Below are 21,973 nucleotides of genomic sequence, written 5' to 3'. Positions count from 1 at the left end.
GAAAATCTCAAGGATATCTTTGTGTTAACATCTGAATGTTCACTTTTCATTTAAATGCTGCGACAGAACAAACCACATTAATGAATGTCTTGTTTTGGCCAATTCTAGATATGCAAAATGGATTAAGTTGAACGGTTATGCAAATGTGATTGCTTAAGAAATCCATTTAAAAGTATCGTGTCTTTCATCAAAACTTTATCCTCAAGGCACATCATTAAAACATTTCTGTAAAATTTTCACCGCAAGAAATTCCATCACAAAATATCCTTCCTTGAATTTGTAATTAATATAACATTCAAATGTTTGCTGTTATAATTCGTTTTAAAGGCTCAACAAAACTTTCCACAAGTATGTACATTTCATTATGAAGGACGTGAAAAGGAAGAGTCAAGACAACTCAGAAATTTTGAATTTTTTTCATTGTTTTGTTTTCAAAATAAAGATCACACATTGTTTAGAGACAATCTACAACTGGAGTTACAAAAAATAGTTGCCCAGGCAGAAAGCACACACAGAATCTGTTACCTATACACATTATGGTTACAAGTGTGCCTGCATAAAGAGAATCATAGGAAATATACACAAGGCTGTTTAAATATACACCGGAGAGTGTCCAAATCAAAAACCAATGGCCAGTATGTTACAATCACTTACAAGTAGACAAAAGAATGGCAAATCTGTACATACCTCTAACTCTGACCCAGGGCAGTCTAACGCGTCAAACACATACACACAAACGCGCTCGATGCTACCTGCCCTGGAGCGAGGGAGGGACTATAAAAGACCTTAAAAAAGAAATGAGTGGAAGTGAAAAAGAGGTGGCTGGTGAGTGGCTAAAAGCAGTGCGCATTTTCTCTGTTCTTTGTACATCTATGCAGTAATAATCCAAAGGGCTTCAAAACCAACAAAAATTTCATATTACAATTTACAATATATAACAACTCATAACTCGGAAACCACAACCAAAAAGGTGAGAATTTACACTGAAATGCACAAGATTTTAATCCATCGTCTTTTTTTCTTCTCATACCAAAAAAGGGCTGTAGAAGCAAGTCCACATTTACATTAGCGAAGGTTTACAAATGTACAATTATACAATCAGAAGTATGTATTCACTACTGGGGAAGATTATAGATACAGATTGGACATCAAAAACCAGAAAAACTACAAAGTTTATATATATATATATATATATATTTATATATATGCAAAGGTCTACATCAAGTATGCACTAAATAGTTTATAGAAGCAAGACCAAAAACGTCTCCCATGCTTATTGTCTGCGTGTTAGCAATCAAGTGTTAGCAATAATGTGTGTGTTATGAAAGAATATGCGCGTTAGAAAGGAGTTGCAGAGCAATAAAGTGTGTTTGCGCAAGCCTACGTTTCGAAAGTGGGATAAATCAAATATTCTTCCATTACATACATACGGGACCCGAAAAGGACCCTCATTTAGGTAGTAGAGCAAGAAACAAAAAAGATATAAACAGGAAGGGGAAAAAAGGGTCGCGGACGATTCAGCAATGACAGAAGGGTTTCAGCGAATCTGACCCAACCTCCCTAATGTTGGGTGTGGAAACACACACAAGAACACACAGACACAGGCATCCTAGTTATGGGAAGGGTTTACAAGATGCCGTTGGCGGGAGCGCAGATCGGGCCGAGGTCAACGCCATTCTTCATGTAGTACTTCTCCAGTTTGGCCAAAATGTGCTTTCCGTAAGTGTACTTCCTCAGCGTCGCAATATGGGGCCGGATCTAAACACAGCAATAACACATTTGTCACAAATAATCATCTTTATACAAGTGCCACCATTTCTCCAAAAAAGGAAAAAAGCCGTAATGAAAGCTGTACCTTGTGCATTACAATCTTGCGTTGCGTAGGCTCTGCAACATCGATCATTTTCTGCACAACGTAGTTGGCGTACTGGTCCTTCATCATGGTGTATAAGGCACTGTGCGGCCCGTCCGCCATACTGCATACCTCATCGATCAGCATCGCTCGCTCCGCACGCAAGGAGTGGGTCACGCACTTCTCCACAACATTACTGAAAAGGAAAAAAGCAGACTTATTCAGTTAAACTCACTGACTGCATTTCTTTCATAAATGTCAAAAATTTTACAGAGAAAAACTGTAAACGTCTTGCTGTAACTGCTGTTTTTTCTCCTCTAATGCACATGAACGTATGTGAGCACCTGGCAAACTTATGCTGGCTGAGCCCCAAAACATTTCCTCTGATTTCGGAGACGATCTTGCTCTTGTCTTCTGCACGGCCGTGCTCCAAAACGTGCTGAATTACGTAATTTCCATACTGATCCTGCATGGCGAGGGAACAGGTTTAGATGAGAGGAATAGACACGATTATTCATGGGTTATTAAAGAAAAAGACTTCTTCGTAAATTACCTGTACCAGCTGCTCGGTATGTTGATGTATCTCCTCCAGTATGGGTAGGGTCTGCTCAGGCAGGCAGTGCTCCAGAATACGCTGGATCACTCGACAACCATATGGGTGTGTGGACAGAGCAAACACCTGCACAACACACAGTTATTAATTACAATGTATGATTCTTGTTTAAAAAATGAGCTGCAGGCACCTTTTAACTCTACAGATCTTTATCTTAAAGTAGGCAGGTAACAAAATGTACGTATGCTGTTTTCGGATCCCAGTATCCACTTTAAGAATATGGGCTCCTAGAACTACTAACTTAATGTTGCAGCCATCTGGCCAGTGTAGTCTACTAACAAGTTAACACTGAATTTGACAAGGCTGCAGTTGTGCAAAAAGACAAGAAATCACAATAAATGAAACCTAGGAATCTAAATTGATTGTAAATCACACACAAATGTCCCAAGATAAACAGACACAAACTATAAAAAGCTCTTTAATTCAAGCATATAGCATTTCAATCTGTTGAACAGTAAACTGCCAAAGAAACCCACCTGTCCCTTGAAGGCATCAATGATGAACTGAAGAGCGTGAGGCTGAACACACTCAATGCACTTCTGCACCACATGGTTGCCATTTTGATCCTTTACACACTTTAACACATGTCCATCAAGCTCCCGAACCATCTCATTCTGCGTAGGAAACAAAGACATTTATATGTCAGAAGCAAAACCACTTAAGGAGGTGTCGACCAACTTCAGTAAATCAGAATAAATTCAATAAAGAGATAAGAAATTCTGATTTAAAGGACAACATAAAATATAAAAATTAGAAAGCCTGTTTTTTTCTGATAACATCACTTAGGCCCGGCGGCCTTACTTATAATAGCTATTAGGCATTAAAGTGAATGTTTGTAAGTAGGCAATTTCTGTCCCCAGTATCCACTTGGGAAAGAACATGGGTCCCATGAACTACTTATTCACTGTTGCAGCCATTTTGGCCAGTGTTGTCCACTGAAGAGGAAACACTGAATTTGACAAAGCTGCAGCTGGACAAACATTTGTTGAGAACTCGTGAAACAGATCCCAAACCAAACTAATTATCACTAACTATTATTCTTCAAAAGTATAAAAAACACACTAAGGGACAGATTGCACCAGCACAAAGGCCGCTTTTGGTATTAAAAATTACTTTTTGGAGTTTCTAAAGAAAATTATTGCATATTCATTTGTAGGAGTTTCCCTTTTACACGCAAAATTCACAGGAGGAGAGTATTTAAATGGATCAAGCAATCCAAAGTTTGCGCTCGAAATCTGCGCTAAATATTAGTTTTAAATCCACTGATAATCGAAATTGTAACGTTATAACAGAGAAACATAATGCTCATGTTGTGTTACAGCTGGTCGATGTATTAAACCGTCGCCATATATTTCTGATACAACCATTTTTAGCCCAATTGTGATGCTTTGTAATTTAACATTAATTCAAAATTCTGATTTAATGACTTGCATTACAGATGTCATGCTGGGACTTGTTATCATTTATTTAAGTCCATACTGGTCTGCTCTATTGAAAGCAATTGATACTACATGGAATTTCACTAAAGCAACAAGACAATTCTAACATCAATGTACATGGATGTGCACATCTGCAGAAACGTACAATGACTTGTTGGTCCGAAGGGATGAACTCCAGAGCTTTCTGGATCACTCTGCAGCCGTACATCTGCAGGGCCAGAGATAAAACATGACCTCGGATCCTCTCGGCCAGCGCCAACTTCTGATCCAGACTGCCAAACTAAACGGAAAACAATACAGAAAACAATAAAGACACTTTTAGAATAATCGACATACAGTACACTAAATCTGCAACCAGTGTTTTAACACTGGTCAGAAATTGTGTGCCCTGGAGATGAAAAGTAGATCAACAAAAGAATTTAGTGTTACCTCAAAGAACTTCTGGATGACGTAATTTCCAAACACGTCAACCATGAGCTGGTACGCTGCCTGCAAAATCTCATTGAAGACCAACTGGCGTTCTGCAGGACTTGCTCGCTCTAATTTTAGTTGAATAAACCTGCACATAAAAACAAGTAATTTTTCCAACATGTGAGAATATGTATTGCTTTGGCACCAATCTGACTAAATAATTCAGATCAGAAACAGATCAAAGCAAGAGGGAAAATCTGAACATTACTGAAACTGAATTTTTTAACTTGGAGGCTGTTTTCAAGTAAAGAGTTTTGGCTTGACATTTACACGAAAACGGCTTTTTTAAAGTTCTCAACAAACTTTTGAAAACTTATCTCAAAGTGCAAGTTTTTGAGCCTATTTACACCTGGGGACTTCTGCCATTTTTTAGTGTTCCCTACATTTGTTCACTACTTTTTACCGATTTTGAGAGTACATCCGATGTACACTTGCCGAGTCAAATTTCCCATGATACACCGCGATTCAACCATCTGTTAGAATTAGCTGGAGGAGTGTGACCGTTAATGCCACGAATGTACGTTCATACACTTGTGTTTGCTCTTGTTGCCAGTTATCTTCTACTTTTTGAGAATAAACAGATTTAATGAATGTTACATATAGCAGTGTTTTATTTATTAATTAAAATATATAAAGTCATTTTATTAAATGTAATAGTATATAAACGTGGCAAATTTTTGTTTTGTTCCCTTTATTAAAAACAAATAGCCTACAACAAACGTGACAAATAATGTAAAAATGAACTTGACCATTTTACAAAACAATCCATACAGCCACACAGGCGTAATATAAGCGTTATGATGAATGTCCGTGACAGTAGAGTCAGACGCAGGATATATTACAGCAGTGTCCAAAATTGTTCACACATTTTCATTTGCTTCTTCCCATATAGTGGACTATTTAATATTTTAGGATATAGGAAATAGTGCATGAGTGAACAAGTGAGCGAATTCAGACGCGGCTACAGGGGATGTCCGCAAGTGTGTAGGGTTTCTTTATAAACAACAGCACCGCCCGCTTGCCTGGCATGCATAACATATTGTTTTTATTTGTTTTCCCGGATCCATGTAAATGTCTATCTATTTGATATTGCTGTTGTGCATAAGTGAAACTTTTCAAAAACAAAGGAAAAACCTTTTCAGTTTTTTATCTCGTAAAATTTTCTTAGAATAACTATTCTTTAAAGTCAACGTAAAATCTTAATTAATAAGTTTTATAAATATATATATATATACATATACATATGTACGTAGGTAATTTCTGTCCCCAGTATCCACTTAAGAAGAACATGGGTCCCATAAACTACTTATTCACTGTTGCAGCCATTTTGGCCAGTGTTGTCCACAGAAGAGGAAACACTGAATTTGACAAAGCTGCAGTTAGATTAAATTAACTTGTGAAACAGAGCTCAAACTCATTCTTCTTATTTGTATTAAAAAACTTGATACATCTTTTAATAAACTTTACACTCATGTCAGTGTTATCTACTCAATAACAAAAGATGTAACATCACAACGCAAAAACAATAAAGCCCAGTTTTGTTCATCTGCTTTACCTGGAGCCATGCTGATCCTGAGAGAACTCCATGACATGTCCTGCGATCTCTCTCAGCTGCAGGTTGGGGTAGCGGTTATTCCTAAAGTCCTCGAGTAGACGGCTGCGTCCTGACGGCATCACATCGGAAATACCGTAGCGTAGCCGTGACGACGGGAAGAGCTGGCTGCTGGGACTGAAGAGAGACGAGCCGGTGGTGGCACTGCGGTACTTTGCCTCTGCTCCTGGAGCTGCCGAGATGAAACGTCCACTACCATTGGTTAGTCCACCTGAGGGGGAGGAGCCAAAGAAGTAATTAGACAGACAGCCTTTATATTGTGAATAATAGGTGTGACAAGACGCTTAGACGACGAGACGAGACACGGGATTGGGTTCACGAGAACGAGACAAGATTTTTACACTATTTTTAGAAATTCTCAATGATGATATGAATTGAAAAAAGTATTTTATTCAACTGCACTTGACGGTGTATGCAAAGGCATTTAGAGTCGTTTGCCCTTTCAATGTTTTCGTCACAAGTGCGGCTGGTTTTAGAGGGCTGTGGTGGTTCTGTATGTTTTTTTGCATATTGTTTGTGTTAGCCGTTGAGTACGGCATTGTTTTACATTGTTTACATATTGTGGTCTAGGGTTGGAACCGCATGATACAATTTTCATCATAAGGAGGTTCTGCGGTCCAGTATGCATAAAGTATAACAAATTTTAACAGCCGAGTCCACTGTATGACATTCTGCGCATGTGTCGAGCTGGTCCATTTGCGCTTTCCTCCGATCGAGTATGATTTGGAAGCTCCGAAATGCGTATGCGCGCGAGACTTGACAGACGAAGAAAGTGAAAGCAAACACAGAATCCTGGTAACAATCTCACACTGTGTGTGTGTTAACTTGTCAATGAAGACCTGAACTGTGCGCGTCCGCGATGGCAGCGGTAAACATCAGTGCAGTGTGACACGCGCAGTTAACTTATCACACACACAACCTACACTGGTGGGCTCAAGATCTACTCTGACTAAGCAAATACTTCTTGAAAAGTAAACTGTCTTGAAAACTGGTCGCAAAATGCCATTGGTTGCAGTCTGGTGCCCTGATATAATTGTTTTTAATGTTTTGGCAGATGGCCATCTAGAAAACGGATATAACCCCGCCCTCCGATGTCATCGTCCATCTCAATGTTTCACTGTAGGCATGCTTTAATGTGAATTATGAAGTGGCAGGGGGATCTTCAATGCTTATTTCACCATCACGCCCCATCATGCTGACGTCACAACTCACGCAATCTATTCGCGTTTTAATCTTGCGAGATCTCATAACACGAGACCTCGTCATACCCCTATTAAATAAACATTAGGTTCTTGTAACATAAGTCAGGACAGCCTTAAAACTTACACACTCACCAAGATTCAAACTACTTGAAGATCCATGTGTTGAGAGCGAAGGAGGTGGGGTCAGAGAGTGGGAGGGGCCTTGGTTAGGAAGTGGCATGCCAACAGGTCCAGGGGAGGAGCTAAAGCCGAGGCCGTTGTAGAAAGGGCCATGGCCGATAGGGGGGAGACTACTGGGTGTGCGCTTGTATAGATCAGAACTGCCTGTAAGAGAATCTCGGCGTGAACCACCGGAACTGGAAGTAGCCACTGCGAACACAAAAACACAAAATGATATGAAAACTATGCCATTGCTCCCTCCCAGCAAGACTGAGCACATCATTAAATGCAAAGCTTATTTAATCTCAAACAGAGTTTCAGGAATATTCACATTATTTTTGGTCCTGCAGTGCTGGGAAAATTAATAAAGCCAATTCTATTTAATCCTAACTGTTAAAAATAGACAAATTAGATTTACTCCGAGCATCAGGTAGAATACGTTTTACAGCAGTATATAAAGTGGTTTTCATCGAGTACTATGCTCACAATCAAATTTGACATCACATACCTGCAGTACCGAAACCTCCGAGTGTTGCTCCAAGCGTGGCTCCCAGAGAAGAAGAGGGGTTTCCATTAAATCCAAGTGAAGTGCTTCCTGGCTGGGCAGAGCCTTGTGAAAATAGCGAAGAGCTCTGCGAGGAAGAGCTCGGAGAGCCACCCCCATAAAAAGAGCTTCCGCCCAAACCCCCGCTTCCCTGCTGCCCAGGAGCTTGCTGGGAACCCAACGCACGGAATGCCCCGCTTGCTCCGCCCCCAAGACCTGCATTAGCTCCACCCGCTGAGGCAGCTGCAGCTGCAACTTTAAAATAAAAACATATTAAAAAACAAAACTCTTTATGACCTTAATGACTGTTTGTAAAGGACTTTGATGCCACAGGTTCTTTTTGAGATGACTTGAGTCATTGCAAGTTTATAGACATACCTGCTGCTGATTGGCTGATGATAACTGATGCAGGGGCCATAAGTCGAACAGGGCCACCACGAGCACCTGTATTTACCACAAGTGCACCTGTCTGGTCATAATACGCAGCAGGGGCTAACATGGGGTAACCTGGAACAGCACAAGATACATTATCAATCATTGTCTTTTCAAAAATTGACGAGTGGTATTATACCATTGCATTATTATAGAATAGGTGACTCTTAAAGAGTAAATATTTTGTGATTTTGAATATCCTACTTTGGTTTATGCATTGTCCAACAACAAGTTAACATACATATATGGTGTGAAAACACTTTCATTTTCTAATAATAGGCAGTTATTGTTACTTTACTTCTTGACTGACTCTCAAATTATTTGTTCGGTGAATCTTCAGTCTAATCCCCTCTTTTCTGTCAGCCAACTCTGGTCAGATGGTCTAGTCTGCTATGATTGGTTTACCGCATGCAGTGTCGCAAATGAAACGTAGGCTAGCATTACATGGAGTGACGCAAATCTGACCCGGAGCAGAAGTTAGGACGACTCATTCGTGTGATTCACAGTCAACTCCCTTTTTCCCAAGCCTATAACTTTGTTATTCGTTCACTTTCAGATTTACAATTTGGCAGACTGCTTACATTCACATACAGCAACATAACACACTGCATGAAATTTAATTTTAAGGACATTGTAATAGTTACTCTTTGATGTCTTAAAGGGTTAGTTTACTTGGATGAAAACTCTTTCATTATTTACTCACCCTAATGTCATTCCAAACCTGTATGGCTTTCGTTATTGTGCAGAACACAAAAGAAGATATTCACAAAAATAATGGTAACCAAACAACATTGGCCTCCATTGACTTCCATTGTATGGACACAAAAAATAGGATTCGAATGAAGAAACAGTCAAATACAGGTTTTGAACAACATGAGGTGGAACAAATGACGCAAATGACTGAAATATCAGAAACGGTTCCGATAAACATGTCCCATGTATCGATACCAGCTGCGGGTTCCCGCGCTCTCTCTTTTTTCCGACAGTGAGTTGACACACACTGCACATGAACGCAGTGACAACAGAGCCCCCCCTTTTCTCACAGACTTAACTCGATGGCGGCCGTTAAAAAGTGTTAACGTTAGAAAAGATAGCCAGTGCAGAGTCTCAGTAACACATTACTCAGTAACACATTACGCTTAGTGAACGCTCGTTTATGTTTCACATGTTTACCATAGCGCTCTATGTATGTGCACCGTTCAATAATTTCATCCACTCGTTTCATTCGCCCTGGTTAAACGTTGTTTATATTAGAAAGATGGCCAGTTCAGAGCGTCCGCAACAGTTCTCCTGTTTAATGCACGCGTTTCTGTCTTTAAGTGCGCTCAACGATTTCATCCACTCGTCTCATTCACTCCAGTTAAGTTGACGTTTGAAATGATGCTGGTGCGGGTAAAGTCTATTTTAAGTGTTCAATCTACTATCGTTTATTTGATATCTACTGTCGTCTTCGGATGTTTCTTCGTCAGACTCGGGGTCAAACTGGTAAGGTAAAATCCCTGCCATCTCCATCTATACACTGTATATAATATGTAACCTGTAAACCGTAATCCAGCAATGATGGTAGGCATTCCATTTGCGAAACATGATGAACGCTATGACAAGTTCAAGGAATGGGAAAGGATTCGGTCACCGACGAACGTTCAAAAACTTTTTATAAAAAATATACAAACCACTAAATGAAAGTAAACTGCTGGCAGCTCCCGCAAGGTCAACTGCTGGCATCACAAACATAATAAAACATAACATAAACTCTAGGCGTCGTACACTCCTTTTAAGCTTCCGATCTCCTCCAAAGAGATGCGATACCTGTGCAACACAGCTGACACTCATTATCACCACCTTGCTGGTTGCAAACGCGTTTGACCAATCACAGCAGACTACACCATCTGACCAATCACATGACAGTAGGCTAACGGATAGGAGGGGATTAGACGGAAGAATTGCGGAATGAATCATTTGAGAGTCAGTCAAGAAGTAAAGTAAGAATAATGACCTATTATTATGAAATAATATTGTTTTTACACCTATGTACATAAGCTTTTTGTTGGACACTCAATAAACCAAAGTAGGACCTTAAAAATCATATGCTACTTACTCTATAATCCCTCAACTATTTATGTAAACTCTGGTCCATTGATACTGACAAATATAACTTTGATTTTAAATAGTAAATGTATTAGTAAAATTGACATTCGATTAACAATTAGTAAATGTAAATATATACCATTGTCTAGGTCTTGTTCAATTTAACTTTAAATAAAAAATGTATGGCCTTATTGATATGGCAGTTGTTCTCCGTGGTATCGAATATCGATTTTTTTTCAGGTATTGAATGGAAGTTAGAAATTCCAGTTTCATGCCAACACTAGGGTGAACTATCCCTTTAAGAGCAATTTCGAGCCAATAACTTTCACTTTGTTTACCCACATTTCTGTCAGCGTCCCTTTAAAACATCAAGAATCCCTTACCAGGTACCCCTGCTGCGAGACCCTGCCCAAAAGCCAATGCGGAGTTCACGGCTGCTGCGGCCACAAGCTGCTCATTTTGCTGATTCTGCTGTCCTTGGCTGGGGGTCAAAGGTCGTTGATTTCCACCTCCACGCATCACCTGGGGCACAAACAAAGAGCAAAGGATTGGCTGATGCATTTACAAGAAAGGTTAGCTGCTGCGTTAAAGATTGATGGTAACATCAAAGGTTCTGGTTCGTTCAGCTCGTACCTGTTGTTGGTTCTGCTGATTCTGTGCAGCTGTCTGCTGGTTGGCAGAGTTGGAAGGGTTGGCAGCCTGCTGCTGGAATAGGTTGGCAGGGTACACACCCCAGGGAGTCACACCATAGTACTGAGGGGGCATCACCGCCGGACCTGAAATACACACAAACACTCAATTTCTCAGATCAAGGGCCACAGTGTTCCGTGTCTTTGATGCATTTCAGACAGTAGTTCTGAATCAGTAATGGTAGCAGCAATTTGCCTTTGCACTGTGGTTTAAGCATCAAAGTAGGGTATGTTTGCGTGTGTGGCTTAACTGAGCACACTACCTCAATCCTAGAGCTAAAGCTGAACTCCCTGGAGGACACTGTCCAAGCTCTCAGCCATCATGAACAGCACTTCTCATCTACTGACTGGTAAGCAGAGGACCTTTCATAACAGACTGCTCCAACTGCACTGACTAGGAGAACAATCTGACAGATTGTTGTTCCTGAACAGCAGTTTAAATTCATGTACCGTCATTGCTCAAGTACAAAGAGACAAGTCTCGAGCCATTTATACCTGATGGACTCTATGATGTCACTTTCACTTGTAATGCATGTGTATATTAAGGGTGGAGCGAGTATATATTTAGAAGGCTTTATTTTAAACTATTGTGTTTCGTTGCACAAACATTACCTTTGGTTTTAGGTTAGAAATTGAACATTGTCGCATATTGTGACCCTGTCTGTGAATAACAGGATCAAGTCTCACAATCCATACTTGGATTGGGAGCATCAAAGTTTGATTTCAACCAATTATTTCAGAGATAAACACTTTTCGACCGATACAGATTTTTCATAGATATCTACAGTTGCCAATAGTACGGGGGTTATATTAACTTGCATTAACTTAATTCTGAAGACTAAATATTTCCTAACTTTTAAGAATAGTTAATTCATATAGTGACTTAATTTTGAACATCAAACTGGGGATGTTTCTTAAAGCAACACTATAGAATGTATGCTCACGCGTTCCCCAAGTGGTTGATAAGCACAATTGTCTGTTACCATTGTTGTAAATAATGTAGCTGTATATGCTTCCCTGTGGACAGCACAATACACGTGAATTTGTTTACTAAGCTGATGGAACTTGGGAATGCAGAAACCTCGTTTGAAAACTATGTCGCACTCTTCCGCAGGGAGTGGATGGCGGGTCTGTGTGTATCGACCCAAGCATAGTACTTACAAAGTGTGGTTGTAGCCGCTATGAGGCTGCTCAGGTAGCAGCGGCAGTAGAATTTGTCTGGTTAAGAGTTGTTCTACCACTGAAATAATTTTAGACACATTACTTTAATTTTTAAAAAACTTCAAAGTTCTGCTTTAAAATTTTCTATACACAGAGCACAACTATCAGCCGATAGTATGAAATTTTTATTTTATCGGTTGATGCCGATAATGGCCATGCCCAATTAATATCTAATTTAAAATTTTGACATGGCTTCACTCAGTCAATATTAAAGAAAACAGTCTCACAGGCATTATATAATTTTTTTTAAGATTTATTTTTGCCATTTTTGCTTTATTTGTAAAGTTATGTGAGAGAGGGGAAGCGAAGTGAGAGAGAAATAAGGGGATGGGTTCGGAAAAAGAACCACGAGACAGGAATCGAACCGGGGTAACCTGATGCACAACCGCGCCACATGTTGGAGCACGGCCCACGAGGCTATATGCTCTGACAGTGTCACAGTTATTTAATAATGCATTACCAAAGTAACACCATCTGGCTTCCTAATGAAGAGAATGTTTTATCAAATCAGACTCGTTCTTTACTCTTTATTACTCGTTTGAATTGTATTATTATATTGTGGGTATTTTTGCGTGCAAAACATTGCACGGCATGGAGTGTCGTCATACTGCAAATTTCTCACTGGAGTCGAGTCAAATTTTCTAATCGCCGACACATTCATGCGATGTCAATGATACGAATAGGCCAGCATCTATTTGCATCTTTGCATTGACTTCGTATGGAATTTACTCTCTCAAACCTCTTACTTAGCATTAAGTATGAACACAGCTTTACTGTTATCCTTTGAGGAACAAACATTCCAAAACATCATTTATTTCCATCGCAATTATTAACCACAAATTCTCACCAAGGGTGGCAGCAGCGGCAAGCCCAGCAGCGTATGGGTCAGTCCCAGGCGGAGCCGTGCTGATGATGTAAGGGTTCGATACGAATGCAGCCTGTGCCAAACCTAACACACAAAAAAACAAGTTCAACACACACCATCTAAAACTTTTATAATCAGTAGAGATAACTAGTCCTCAGGTAAATAAACAAACCATTTAGCACTTACCGATGTGTTGTTGTTGAGCCGCAGCGAGAGCGTACTGCTGCTGGGCTGCGGTGAGCTGCTGTACCGTCAGAGCGCTGGGTCTCTGGAACAGCTGCTTCACAAGCATTTATTAAGCATGAAACGGATCTACGGTGAATATTTGCATTTGTTTACATTCATAAATGCTAATCTCTCTAAACCATGAGCTGCGTATGCAAATAGGTCTTTTTGAAGAATTTTGAGTATAAATTCTAGGCTTCACAGCATATGAAACAGAGGTTGTTCAAAGAGAGCCTTCAGAGGTTTGGCCTTCGACAGTAAACAGTGCCATTTAAAGCTGAATATATGCAAGCATTTGTTATTTTATCACTCAGCAAAAGGTGATTTAACTAAACGTGTCAAAACCTTGAACAATAGAGAGCGCACAACATTTCTGATGGTTTTATCGAGCCCTCTATGCTGTAACGGATAGGGTTCAATATTTACCTGCTGAGGAGAGTTGTAGTCAAACAGGCCAACTGTAGCAGCTGTGGAGTCAAGAGGCAGCTGGCCTCCAGGGTACTCAAACTGCAAAGTCTCCATGGAAACAGATTCCATGTGGTCCAAGGGCACATTTTGGGTTTCGACATTCGAGAACTCCTCTGGTGGTTTTGGACCGGCACCTCCAACCAATTCTGGTCCGCCCAACTCCACCTCCGGGCCAGTCGGAGGGCAGTTACCAGGAATACGACTGAGGAAAAAGGACACAAATTTCCAGAATTTAAGTAATGTTTCAAATACAGTTGCCAGAAGCATAATTAATAGGCAGTTTACCTATAATCCTTAACGTCCACATCAAGTCCATTCTGATTGGGCAGTCCGTTTGGGTTATCTAAAACAACCGTCTCTGTCTCCTTTAGTTCCTTCCTCTCCGGGTCGAATGTTGTTTTGGGTATTGCTTCCACCCTTTTCTCAGGGTCATCCGTTTCAGGATCTCTCGGGCCCTAGCAGGAAATGAAGGATTGGATTGGAGATTTAAAGGATTTGTTCATGTTTGAACAAAAGAATGAAAATAGTTCTGAGAGAATCAAACACTCACATACGCTCCTTTGCGCAGACAAGAATCCATTTTCTCAGCAGGGGAGGAGCTTAGCACATATTCCACCATGGAAACTCCCAATCCACCGCTCTCAGAACGTGGCGAGAGCACTGATCCAGCTTCTCCGACACCGTGGAAGCCCTGACCAGGTCGACGCTGCACCATGATCGGCTGGGAAACTGAATGATCTAAAGTGGGGTGTTTGAGAGATAAATACTAAATATATAAACAAAAGCATCCTGTCTTGAGAAGATTCATGCATTCATACCAGAGGCTCCCCAAGCACTATCCCTCCACTGGTCCAGAAAGATCCCTTTTGGTCCATCTTTCCCCGAATCATCCGTTTCCCAGAACTTCTTCCCAGGAAGGAGCTGCTACAAAGCAGGAACACCATACATACACGTTAATAAAAAAAAGAAGTAAAATAAAACCAGGGAAAAGAAACGTTTCTCACCTCTCCCATTGCTAGGCCTTCCAGCGCAAGCGCTTGGAAATCATGGTTGAGCTCATCCATTGATCGTACCTGTATGAAATAACACAGTTATTACGAAACAGTTTCGACACTATTTAACACTAACCTGGTCAGTTCTACACAACTCTACCTGGTTGTCTGGATGGATGTTGTCACTGGTGGGCCAGCGGTGTTTGCAATTGTTGTAGCCAGGCTGGTCTCCATGCTGCCGCTGGAAGAAGTAGTCCACCATGGCGTCATCTTGAGAGCGCCCGGCTCCCTGTGTAGGGGGAGGGGCCTGTGGAGAAGGGCCCGGTTGGGGGGTGTGGCCCGCAGCACTCAGCACCACAGGCATGCTGGGTAATGGCCTGTCAGGGGGAGGCAGTCTCAGGTGGGGGCTGAACGAATCCTGCCAGAGCACAGCTTTCCTCTTCAACACACACGCTACGCTCATTCCACCAGAGACTGGAAAACAAAACGTAACATCACATTTTTGAGTCGTTCGGTATTGCGGACCATCTACAGGTAGGAGTAAACAACTATCTTAAAATCTTAAAGGTGCCATAAAGAGATAACTTAAGTTATATTGGATCCAAACAATACAATTACAGAATGCTTCTAGAATTTTTGTATTTTGAGGTCTAATCAAAACACAACACACATTTTGTTGAGGCTCAGAGGGGAAACCAGAGGTGGATGTTCAAGTTAATCAAGCAGAGCAAGACTGTCAAAATGGGTAATTTCATTCTCATTTAATTTTGGGCCTGATATCGTTTTACAGGAGTCGACACAATAATGGGATTTCTGGTGCAGCCAAGTTAGACATGGTCAAACACAGAACTTACATATTTGATCCAGGCTGAAGAACTACACTGATGGCACGTTAACATATGGGGCAGTCGTGGCCTAATGGTTAAAGTTAAACTCATCCCCAGGTGGCTGGTTCGACTCCGAGGGCCGGCGGGTAACAACTAAGGTGCCCTTAAACAAGGCACCTTACCCCTACTTGCTTCCCGGGAGCTGCAGTGATAGCTGCCCACTGCTCCGGGTGTACGCGTGTTCACGACTTGCTGTGCGTGTGTTCACTATTTGGATGGGTTAAAGCAGAGGTCACATTTCAGGTACGAATCACCATATCTGACTAATAGGTCACTTTCACTTTTCAAATGTCCAGTAGGGATGGGCAAAAAATATCTTGAAAATCGATTCATTGTTTTTTTCCATTATATTTCCGCAAGCACTGATAATTCATCAACGTGAATCGTATTGCTACAACTATTCAGTAGATATCACTTCTTTTTGTGGGGGTGTGTTGTCGAATTAAACATCACCTACACATAAAAGGCAGCAGTTCATATGATTGTAGCCCCCCTCTTTGCAGCTATTTTTGTGAAATTTTGTTTGTTGTACTGTATCCTAAATGTAAAATAACCTTTTCTATTTTATTATACCCAAGTGTGTTTAAAGTTTAAAGGGATAGTATATAATAGCTCAGCCAAAAATCAAAAATGTACTCACACCCAGGTTGTTTCAAACCTGTATACATCTCTTTGTTCCAATGAACAGAGAAAGCTATTGGGAAGCATGATTGGAATTTTCAGTTTGGAGATATCATCCAGTACCATGGTACATTTTTTTGTTTTTTTTTCTGTTGAACACAATGACATGTTTTGAAGAATTTAGAGGGGAAAAAGGAGTTCATAGGCACCTTTGACTACCATTTAATTCTTTCTTCCATGGTAATCAATGATGTCGTGGAACTCAAAATTACTAACATTCTTCCAAATCGCTTTCTCTGAGTCAATCGGTACAAAGTATTTATACAGGTATGAAATTGAATAAGGGTGTAATACATTTTTTTATGTTTCTTTTATATGAGCTAGATCTGTACGACTAATCGTTAAAAGATCCCGATCTCGATTCGAACACCAGACGATGTCATTAATGAAAATCAACGATTCTCGTGTGGCTATCATAACGCTTCAATATTGGCTGTTGCTGCCGCAGAAGTTAAAATTATTATTATAAGGTATGTAACGTCGTCACAAACAGTCTTTTTCAAATACACACTATCATTATTTCTGTGTCAAATGATTACAGAAGTACTGGGATCGTTGCCAACTCACATGCAAGAGACTCGTTTACAAGCTCCTACTCTGGCCAAATTAATCTCACACCAAATTTAATCTCACGCCACATAACAGACCAACATATAAAGTAAATACAGCCTGACAACAAAACTGGTTTTATGATTGTCTTTCAGGATTGTGATACATTTTTCTGACTATGCTCGACATCTTAACTGGACATGTTTGAAACGAAACTAACGCATGCAGTTTGTAGCGCGGACAAATCCGAGTGCGCGCTTATTTCCGTCATCATGGTAAAACACGTCATCAGAGCGCCTATTACTCTATTAACGCTAATAGAGAAGCTGCGCTGTTAGAGCTCTTCATCAAGTTGCCCATCATATCATGATTTCAGGTTAATTTAAACTCTTTACTGGTGAGAAAACTGCGTTGTTATGTTTATCAGTAGTGTCTTTCTGTAAAGACCCCGTCAAGCGGTCTGTAGATATCAGGTAAATGTATAAAATAAAAAAAGTGTCACCTTATGAATTTGTTTCACTGAGAAATATTTCATATACAAGTTACTTCAATGCATTTATACTTTTTAGGAAGTTAAACTTTTGCATTTAAAGTAAATAAATGAAAAAACACTTTAGTTTAGTTATGGAATTTGTGGTTAGACATTTCTCACCATAGTTACTGTAGGTTAACCATGAAATATGTAATCATTTTAAAGCAAAGTCCTACATATTACACACCTAAATAAACTTTTTTTGTCAGAACCTCTAGTAAATTATGTATTACTTTTAGTCGTCATTCAGAATCGTAAAAGAATCGCAATCTCTATTTGAAACAAAAGAATCGGGATCCTCAATTTATCCAGAATCGTGCAGCTCTAATTTAAGCCGGTTAACACTAAAGCCCATTGCAAATACAGTCCGAAATTTCCGTATGCGTTTTTCTCATATGGCTCTCGTTTGTATGGTATCTCTGAATTGTTAAAAAAAGGCCACTCTAAATGCTTGCTACGGATGCGAAAACCGCTGAAAATCGAACCCGGTGCACATTTTTTTAATGACGGACGAAAATATCGGAGGCAGTGTGTAAATGTTATTGACAACGTGAGGTCGTATCTATTTTTTAACATGCTGAAATTTCGGACGCAAATTTAGGACTCTACGTGCAATGGGCTTAAGATGTTCTCAGGTTTAAATAAGTGGCTGTTGAATTTAGAAATGTGCCAGTATAAAAAATTAAGTGTTAAATGTGTCAGTTTACAAAGATAATGCTTTAATTCTGGCATAAAATGTTTAATTTACTTGAAATATTACTTATTAATGTAGGTAATATGTTATTAATTTACCTACTGAACAAATGTTGCTCTTATCCTTTTCATAGGCATTTTGATTAGTTAAGCAGATATCGTGATGTATCGTTATTGAATTGCCAAACAATATATTGATTATTGTAGAATTGTCACATCATGATATTACCGGTATACTGAGCATCGTATCATCATGTACCCTATGATTTCCACCCCTAATATTTAATGATCATTTTTTTAGAAATATCTATAAGATTTGTATTAAATCTATAATCATTGACTCGAATTGAGAGCTTGTGAATCGGAATTCAAATCGGAACATCAGAATCGATACCCAGCCCTTGCGTCCGGAAGTAATAGGGTGGAAAAAAAAAAATCACTCAATATGCTTGATATCAACCATGCAAACACAAAGTGCCATTAACCGCCCCTGATAGTCACACTAATGCAAGTAAACCCTTAATACAGTAGAGTGAATGGATAAATATATTTTAATGAATCACAAAATTCACGGTTGACTTCTACTTTAACGAAACTATGAGTCATTAAGTATCGTTAAAATACTGTATTATAATATCCCTGTCAACTCACACACTTTACAGATATGGCTGGTGTTTCAATGTATGCAACTCTTTAAATATTATCTTTTGAGTCATTCTTTTTGGCAGGTGAACATATACACAATAACAGTTTACATTAAACGGAGTCAGTTTATTAAGCATTTTAATGTGACAACTATTTATACTGTTTTCACGCAATTTATATCTACTTTGTTGAATGGGTTTTGACATTTTAACATTGTTATTAAATTTAACAGAAATATTGTGGAATTAAAAGATATAAACGAACAATAAAAAAACTACAGTGTTGCTTTGCAACAAAGATCTTTGGTTTAAACAAGCTTGGGGAAAATCATTACATATTATTACATCTTTCTTTAATTTCAGTCGTATCTGACCTTTTTTTATAAAAACATATGACACTGTAGAGGCAGGCCATCACATGCATGATGCAGTAAAATAAATCCCAACAGCATAATCCTGAGATTGGTGTAATCTCACCCTAAAACTGTGCCAGAGGAGCTGGCAGCATCGAGGATAGATTATGTCACCTATCATTCTGGAATTAGGAGGGCCAGTTTAGAGTGGAGTAGGTATAAAAACCAAGATCCACTAACTCCTATTCATCATTTCTGTGTTAGTGTCAAAGACAATGATAACCAGGCATTACCAATTGACAGTTTTTTCTGAAAGCTGGGTCTTACCATGAGGGGAATTACACAGAGAACCTAAAATGGCAATTCAACCAAAAATTCAAGGAATTTCATCATTTACTCATACTGATGTCATTCCAAACCTGTATAACTTTCTTCTGCGCAACACAAACTATATTTTAAAAACTGTTGGTAACCCAACACTGACCTCATTGACTTCCAATGCATGGACGCAAAACCACAGATACATTTCAATTTGAGGGTAAAAAAATACAGAACTTTTGTTTTTGGGTGAACTATCCCTTAATTTATTTTTTCAAAGACATTACCAGAATCTTTAAAAAAACCTCTTCCCCATTTCGTTTGAACAGAACCACATTTCATATAAGTGCCACTGCTTTAACCTTCTTGTAAAATGAAGCAATCCATTCAGCTTCTATTTCAGAATGTGAGCACATCCTACCCCCTCATACACTTATCCTGTCTATTATTAAATACTGCTAATATTTGCCATAAAATGTATATATTACTTCTCAGAGTCTAACAAAGTTGTGTGTGTACATGTAGACCAACAATGATTGAAAAATATATATTTTTTCATACAGATGAGCAGGACATCAAAAGAGATGCTCATGTCTGTCACCCAGTAAAAAAAAACATACATTACAATGCAGGCGAATTAGACATCACCAAAAGACTCAATTAAACATAATCTTGTACATATAGATAATAAGGCCCAGATTTAGAACTCGGACAGCGGGGTCATGTGAACAAAATTGCTGCAAAATCAACTTCATTGAAGTTTCACTCCCACAGATAACAGAAGGCGTGACAGATCATAGGTCAAGAAATTTTATATTTTATCAATGACTACATGAGCCTTTTGGAATGGCCTCTTGGCTCTGCAATCCAAACATCACACAGTTTCTCTCCATAATAGAAGGCTGAATATTTAACTTTAGTTCCCTATGTTTCTGAAAAAACCCTCTAGTCCAAACGTTGTAATAAAGAATCTCACCAATAAAAGGAGAAAAATCTCCCAAGTGCATAACCAAACATTACCTCACACCACCCCCAACACTACCAATACATCTCACACCCCTTTTGTTATCTTTCTATTTGAACCGAAAAGCCAGTTCGGCTTCTTGTGACATTCACACCACACGTGCTGCCAGACTGAGTTACTTTCATTTCTGGACATCACAGGCACGTTGAGAGTCGCGCGTGTCTATAATGTCCGTGTGGATTTTGAGTTAGAAAAGCGCTCTTGGATGATATGAAACATGCACTTGAAGCCTGACCAGGTTCGCCATTACACGGCCAGAGACACCCGGAAACAAGTGCTCGGTAAGCTCGGGTGGCTGCAAGCACACCTCCCGGAAGTGGGTAGATTTACCGTAACTAGGTTAACCGTGACCAAAGCACGCGTTTCGGGATAGCACGAACATACATGACATCAAATATCAAAAGACGCGCGACTCCCCGAGACCCAAAGACATCACATGTAACGTTACCGGACACACAAGGCAGCGCATATTCACCGGCGGTGGGAAAGAACCCGTTGACATCAGACGTTCATGAATCACAATCGTTTGTTTGAATAGTCACAGATTTATAAATCGGTGAGGGGCGGAACTGTCAAAGCAAGGCTTTGATGAACGATTTAACGCACCCAAATCGACAGTTACACGGCCTACACGCTCAATTACGTCCGTTTTCAATGATACCCGAAACAAACGAGCATGTGCAAATCACGTCCCCGTTCAAAACGGTACCTGCGCGTCCGCGAGCCGGCTCTGCGCTACTCCACAGGTCCTCCTCCCGTTAACAAAAGGCCCGAGTCGTCTGGACAGGAAGAGCACTACAACAGGAGGAAGACCCGGGGAGAGGAGGGGGGACCGCCGCCTGCCAATAACGCTCACAAAATCGCTCGGTACGCCACGTAACGTCAAAATATAAACGCACAGCGAGCTAAAGCGGTTCCCGGCGACCGTTCGGTTTCACCAAAGAGGGTTACTCACAGGTGGAGGATGCGGATGGTGACGGATTTCAGCCCCGGTACGCAGAAGCTCCCTTGCTTTCACACCGACAACATGGCGGCTCGCTCCGAGCGGACGCGCGCGGGTCATCATGGGTAGAATGAAAACGAGCGCGTGCGGTTCATTGCGCCAAGAGGGGAGTGTCGCTCTTTGTTGTGCTGGAGACATACAACAATGCGTGCGCTTTTCAAGCGCTTTTAATGTACGAGCTTACATTACATTGTGATCAATTCCTGATGTGTATTTGTTATTAATAGCTGTAGATGTTTGTGGTGAAAATATTTGTATTCAAATTATAGCCTAAACCTCTACACGTTCATTGTTGGAAGTGAAAACTTGGGATTTCGTAAACATTTAATAAAACGTACATGAAGTATATACTTTATTCAAAAAAATAAATAAAAAAGGCTGCTTTGAATGTGTACTGTTGCCTTTGTCTAGATTCTA

General features: G+C 40.0%; 1 protein-coding gene and 3 non-coding genes across 6 annotated transcripts; all 4 read right to left on the bottom strand.

Moving 5' to 3' along the window:
* Positions 1–401: 401 nt before the first annotated feature.
* pum1 (pumilio RNA-binding family member 1) lies at positions 402–21,611 on the bottom strand. Of its 3 annotated transcripts, none has more exons than XM_056741221.1 (22): positions 21,509–21,611; positions 15,033–15,346; positions 14,885–14,953; positions 14,699–14,804; positions 14,431–14,618; positions 14,166–14,335; positions 13,839–14,082; positions 13,374–13,467; positions 13,170–13,271; positions 11,046–11,188; positions 10,796–10,934; positions 8,271–8,399; positions 7,857–8,147; positions 7,322–7,558; positions 5,931–6,198; positions 4,334–4,463; positions 4,050–4,184; positions 2,942–3,079; positions 2,406–2,531; positions 2,197–2,318; positions 1,856–2,048; positions 402–1,758 (listed from the first exon to the last, which is right to left on the bottom strand). In XM_056741221.1, exons 2-22 carry the CDS (start codon positions 15,333–15,335, stop codon positions 1,627–1,629), a joined length of 3,459 nt encoding a protein of 1,152 aa, XP_056597199.1. In that variant the 5' UTR covers positions 15,336–15,346; positions 21,509–21,611; the 3' UTR covers positions 402–1,626. The 3 variants fall into 3 exon arrangements, with proteins under 3 accessions (XP_056597199.1, XP_056597200.1, XP_056597201.1); XM_056741222.1 differs by having other exon boundaries at positions 13,374–13,464; XM_056741223.1 differs by having other exon boundaries at positions 13,374–13,464; positions 14,699–14,801.
* LOC130416174 (small nucleolar RNA SNORA5) lies at positions 2,639–2,773 on the bottom strand. Its single transcript, XR_008906041.1, has one exon. It is a non-coding gene; the product is annotated as a small nucleolar RNA SNORA5 (small nucleolar RNA).
* Positions 3,297–3,434, bottom strand: LOC130416173 (small nucleolar RNA SNORA5). Its single transcript, XR_008906040.1, has one exon. It is a non-coding gene; the product is annotated as a small nucleolar RNA SNORA5 (small nucleolar RNA).
* Positions 5,617–5,753, bottom strand: LOC130416172 (small nucleolar RNA SNORA5). The gene has a single exon (XR_008906039.1). It is a non-coding gene; the product is annotated as a small nucleolar RNA SNORA5 (small nucleolar RNA).
* Positions 21,612–21,973: the final 362 nt, after the last annotated feature.

Source organism: Triplophysa dalaica, chromosome 25, assembly GCF_015846415.1.
Source record: "Triplophysa dalaica isolate WHDGS20190420 chromosome 25, ASM1584641v1, whole genome shotgun sequence".
Classification (NCBI taxonomy): Eukaryota; Metazoa; Chordata; class Actinopteri; order Cypriniformes; family Nemacheilidae; genus Triplophysa; species Triplophysa dalaica.
This window is presented reverse-complemented; position numbering and strand designations above follow the sequence as displayed.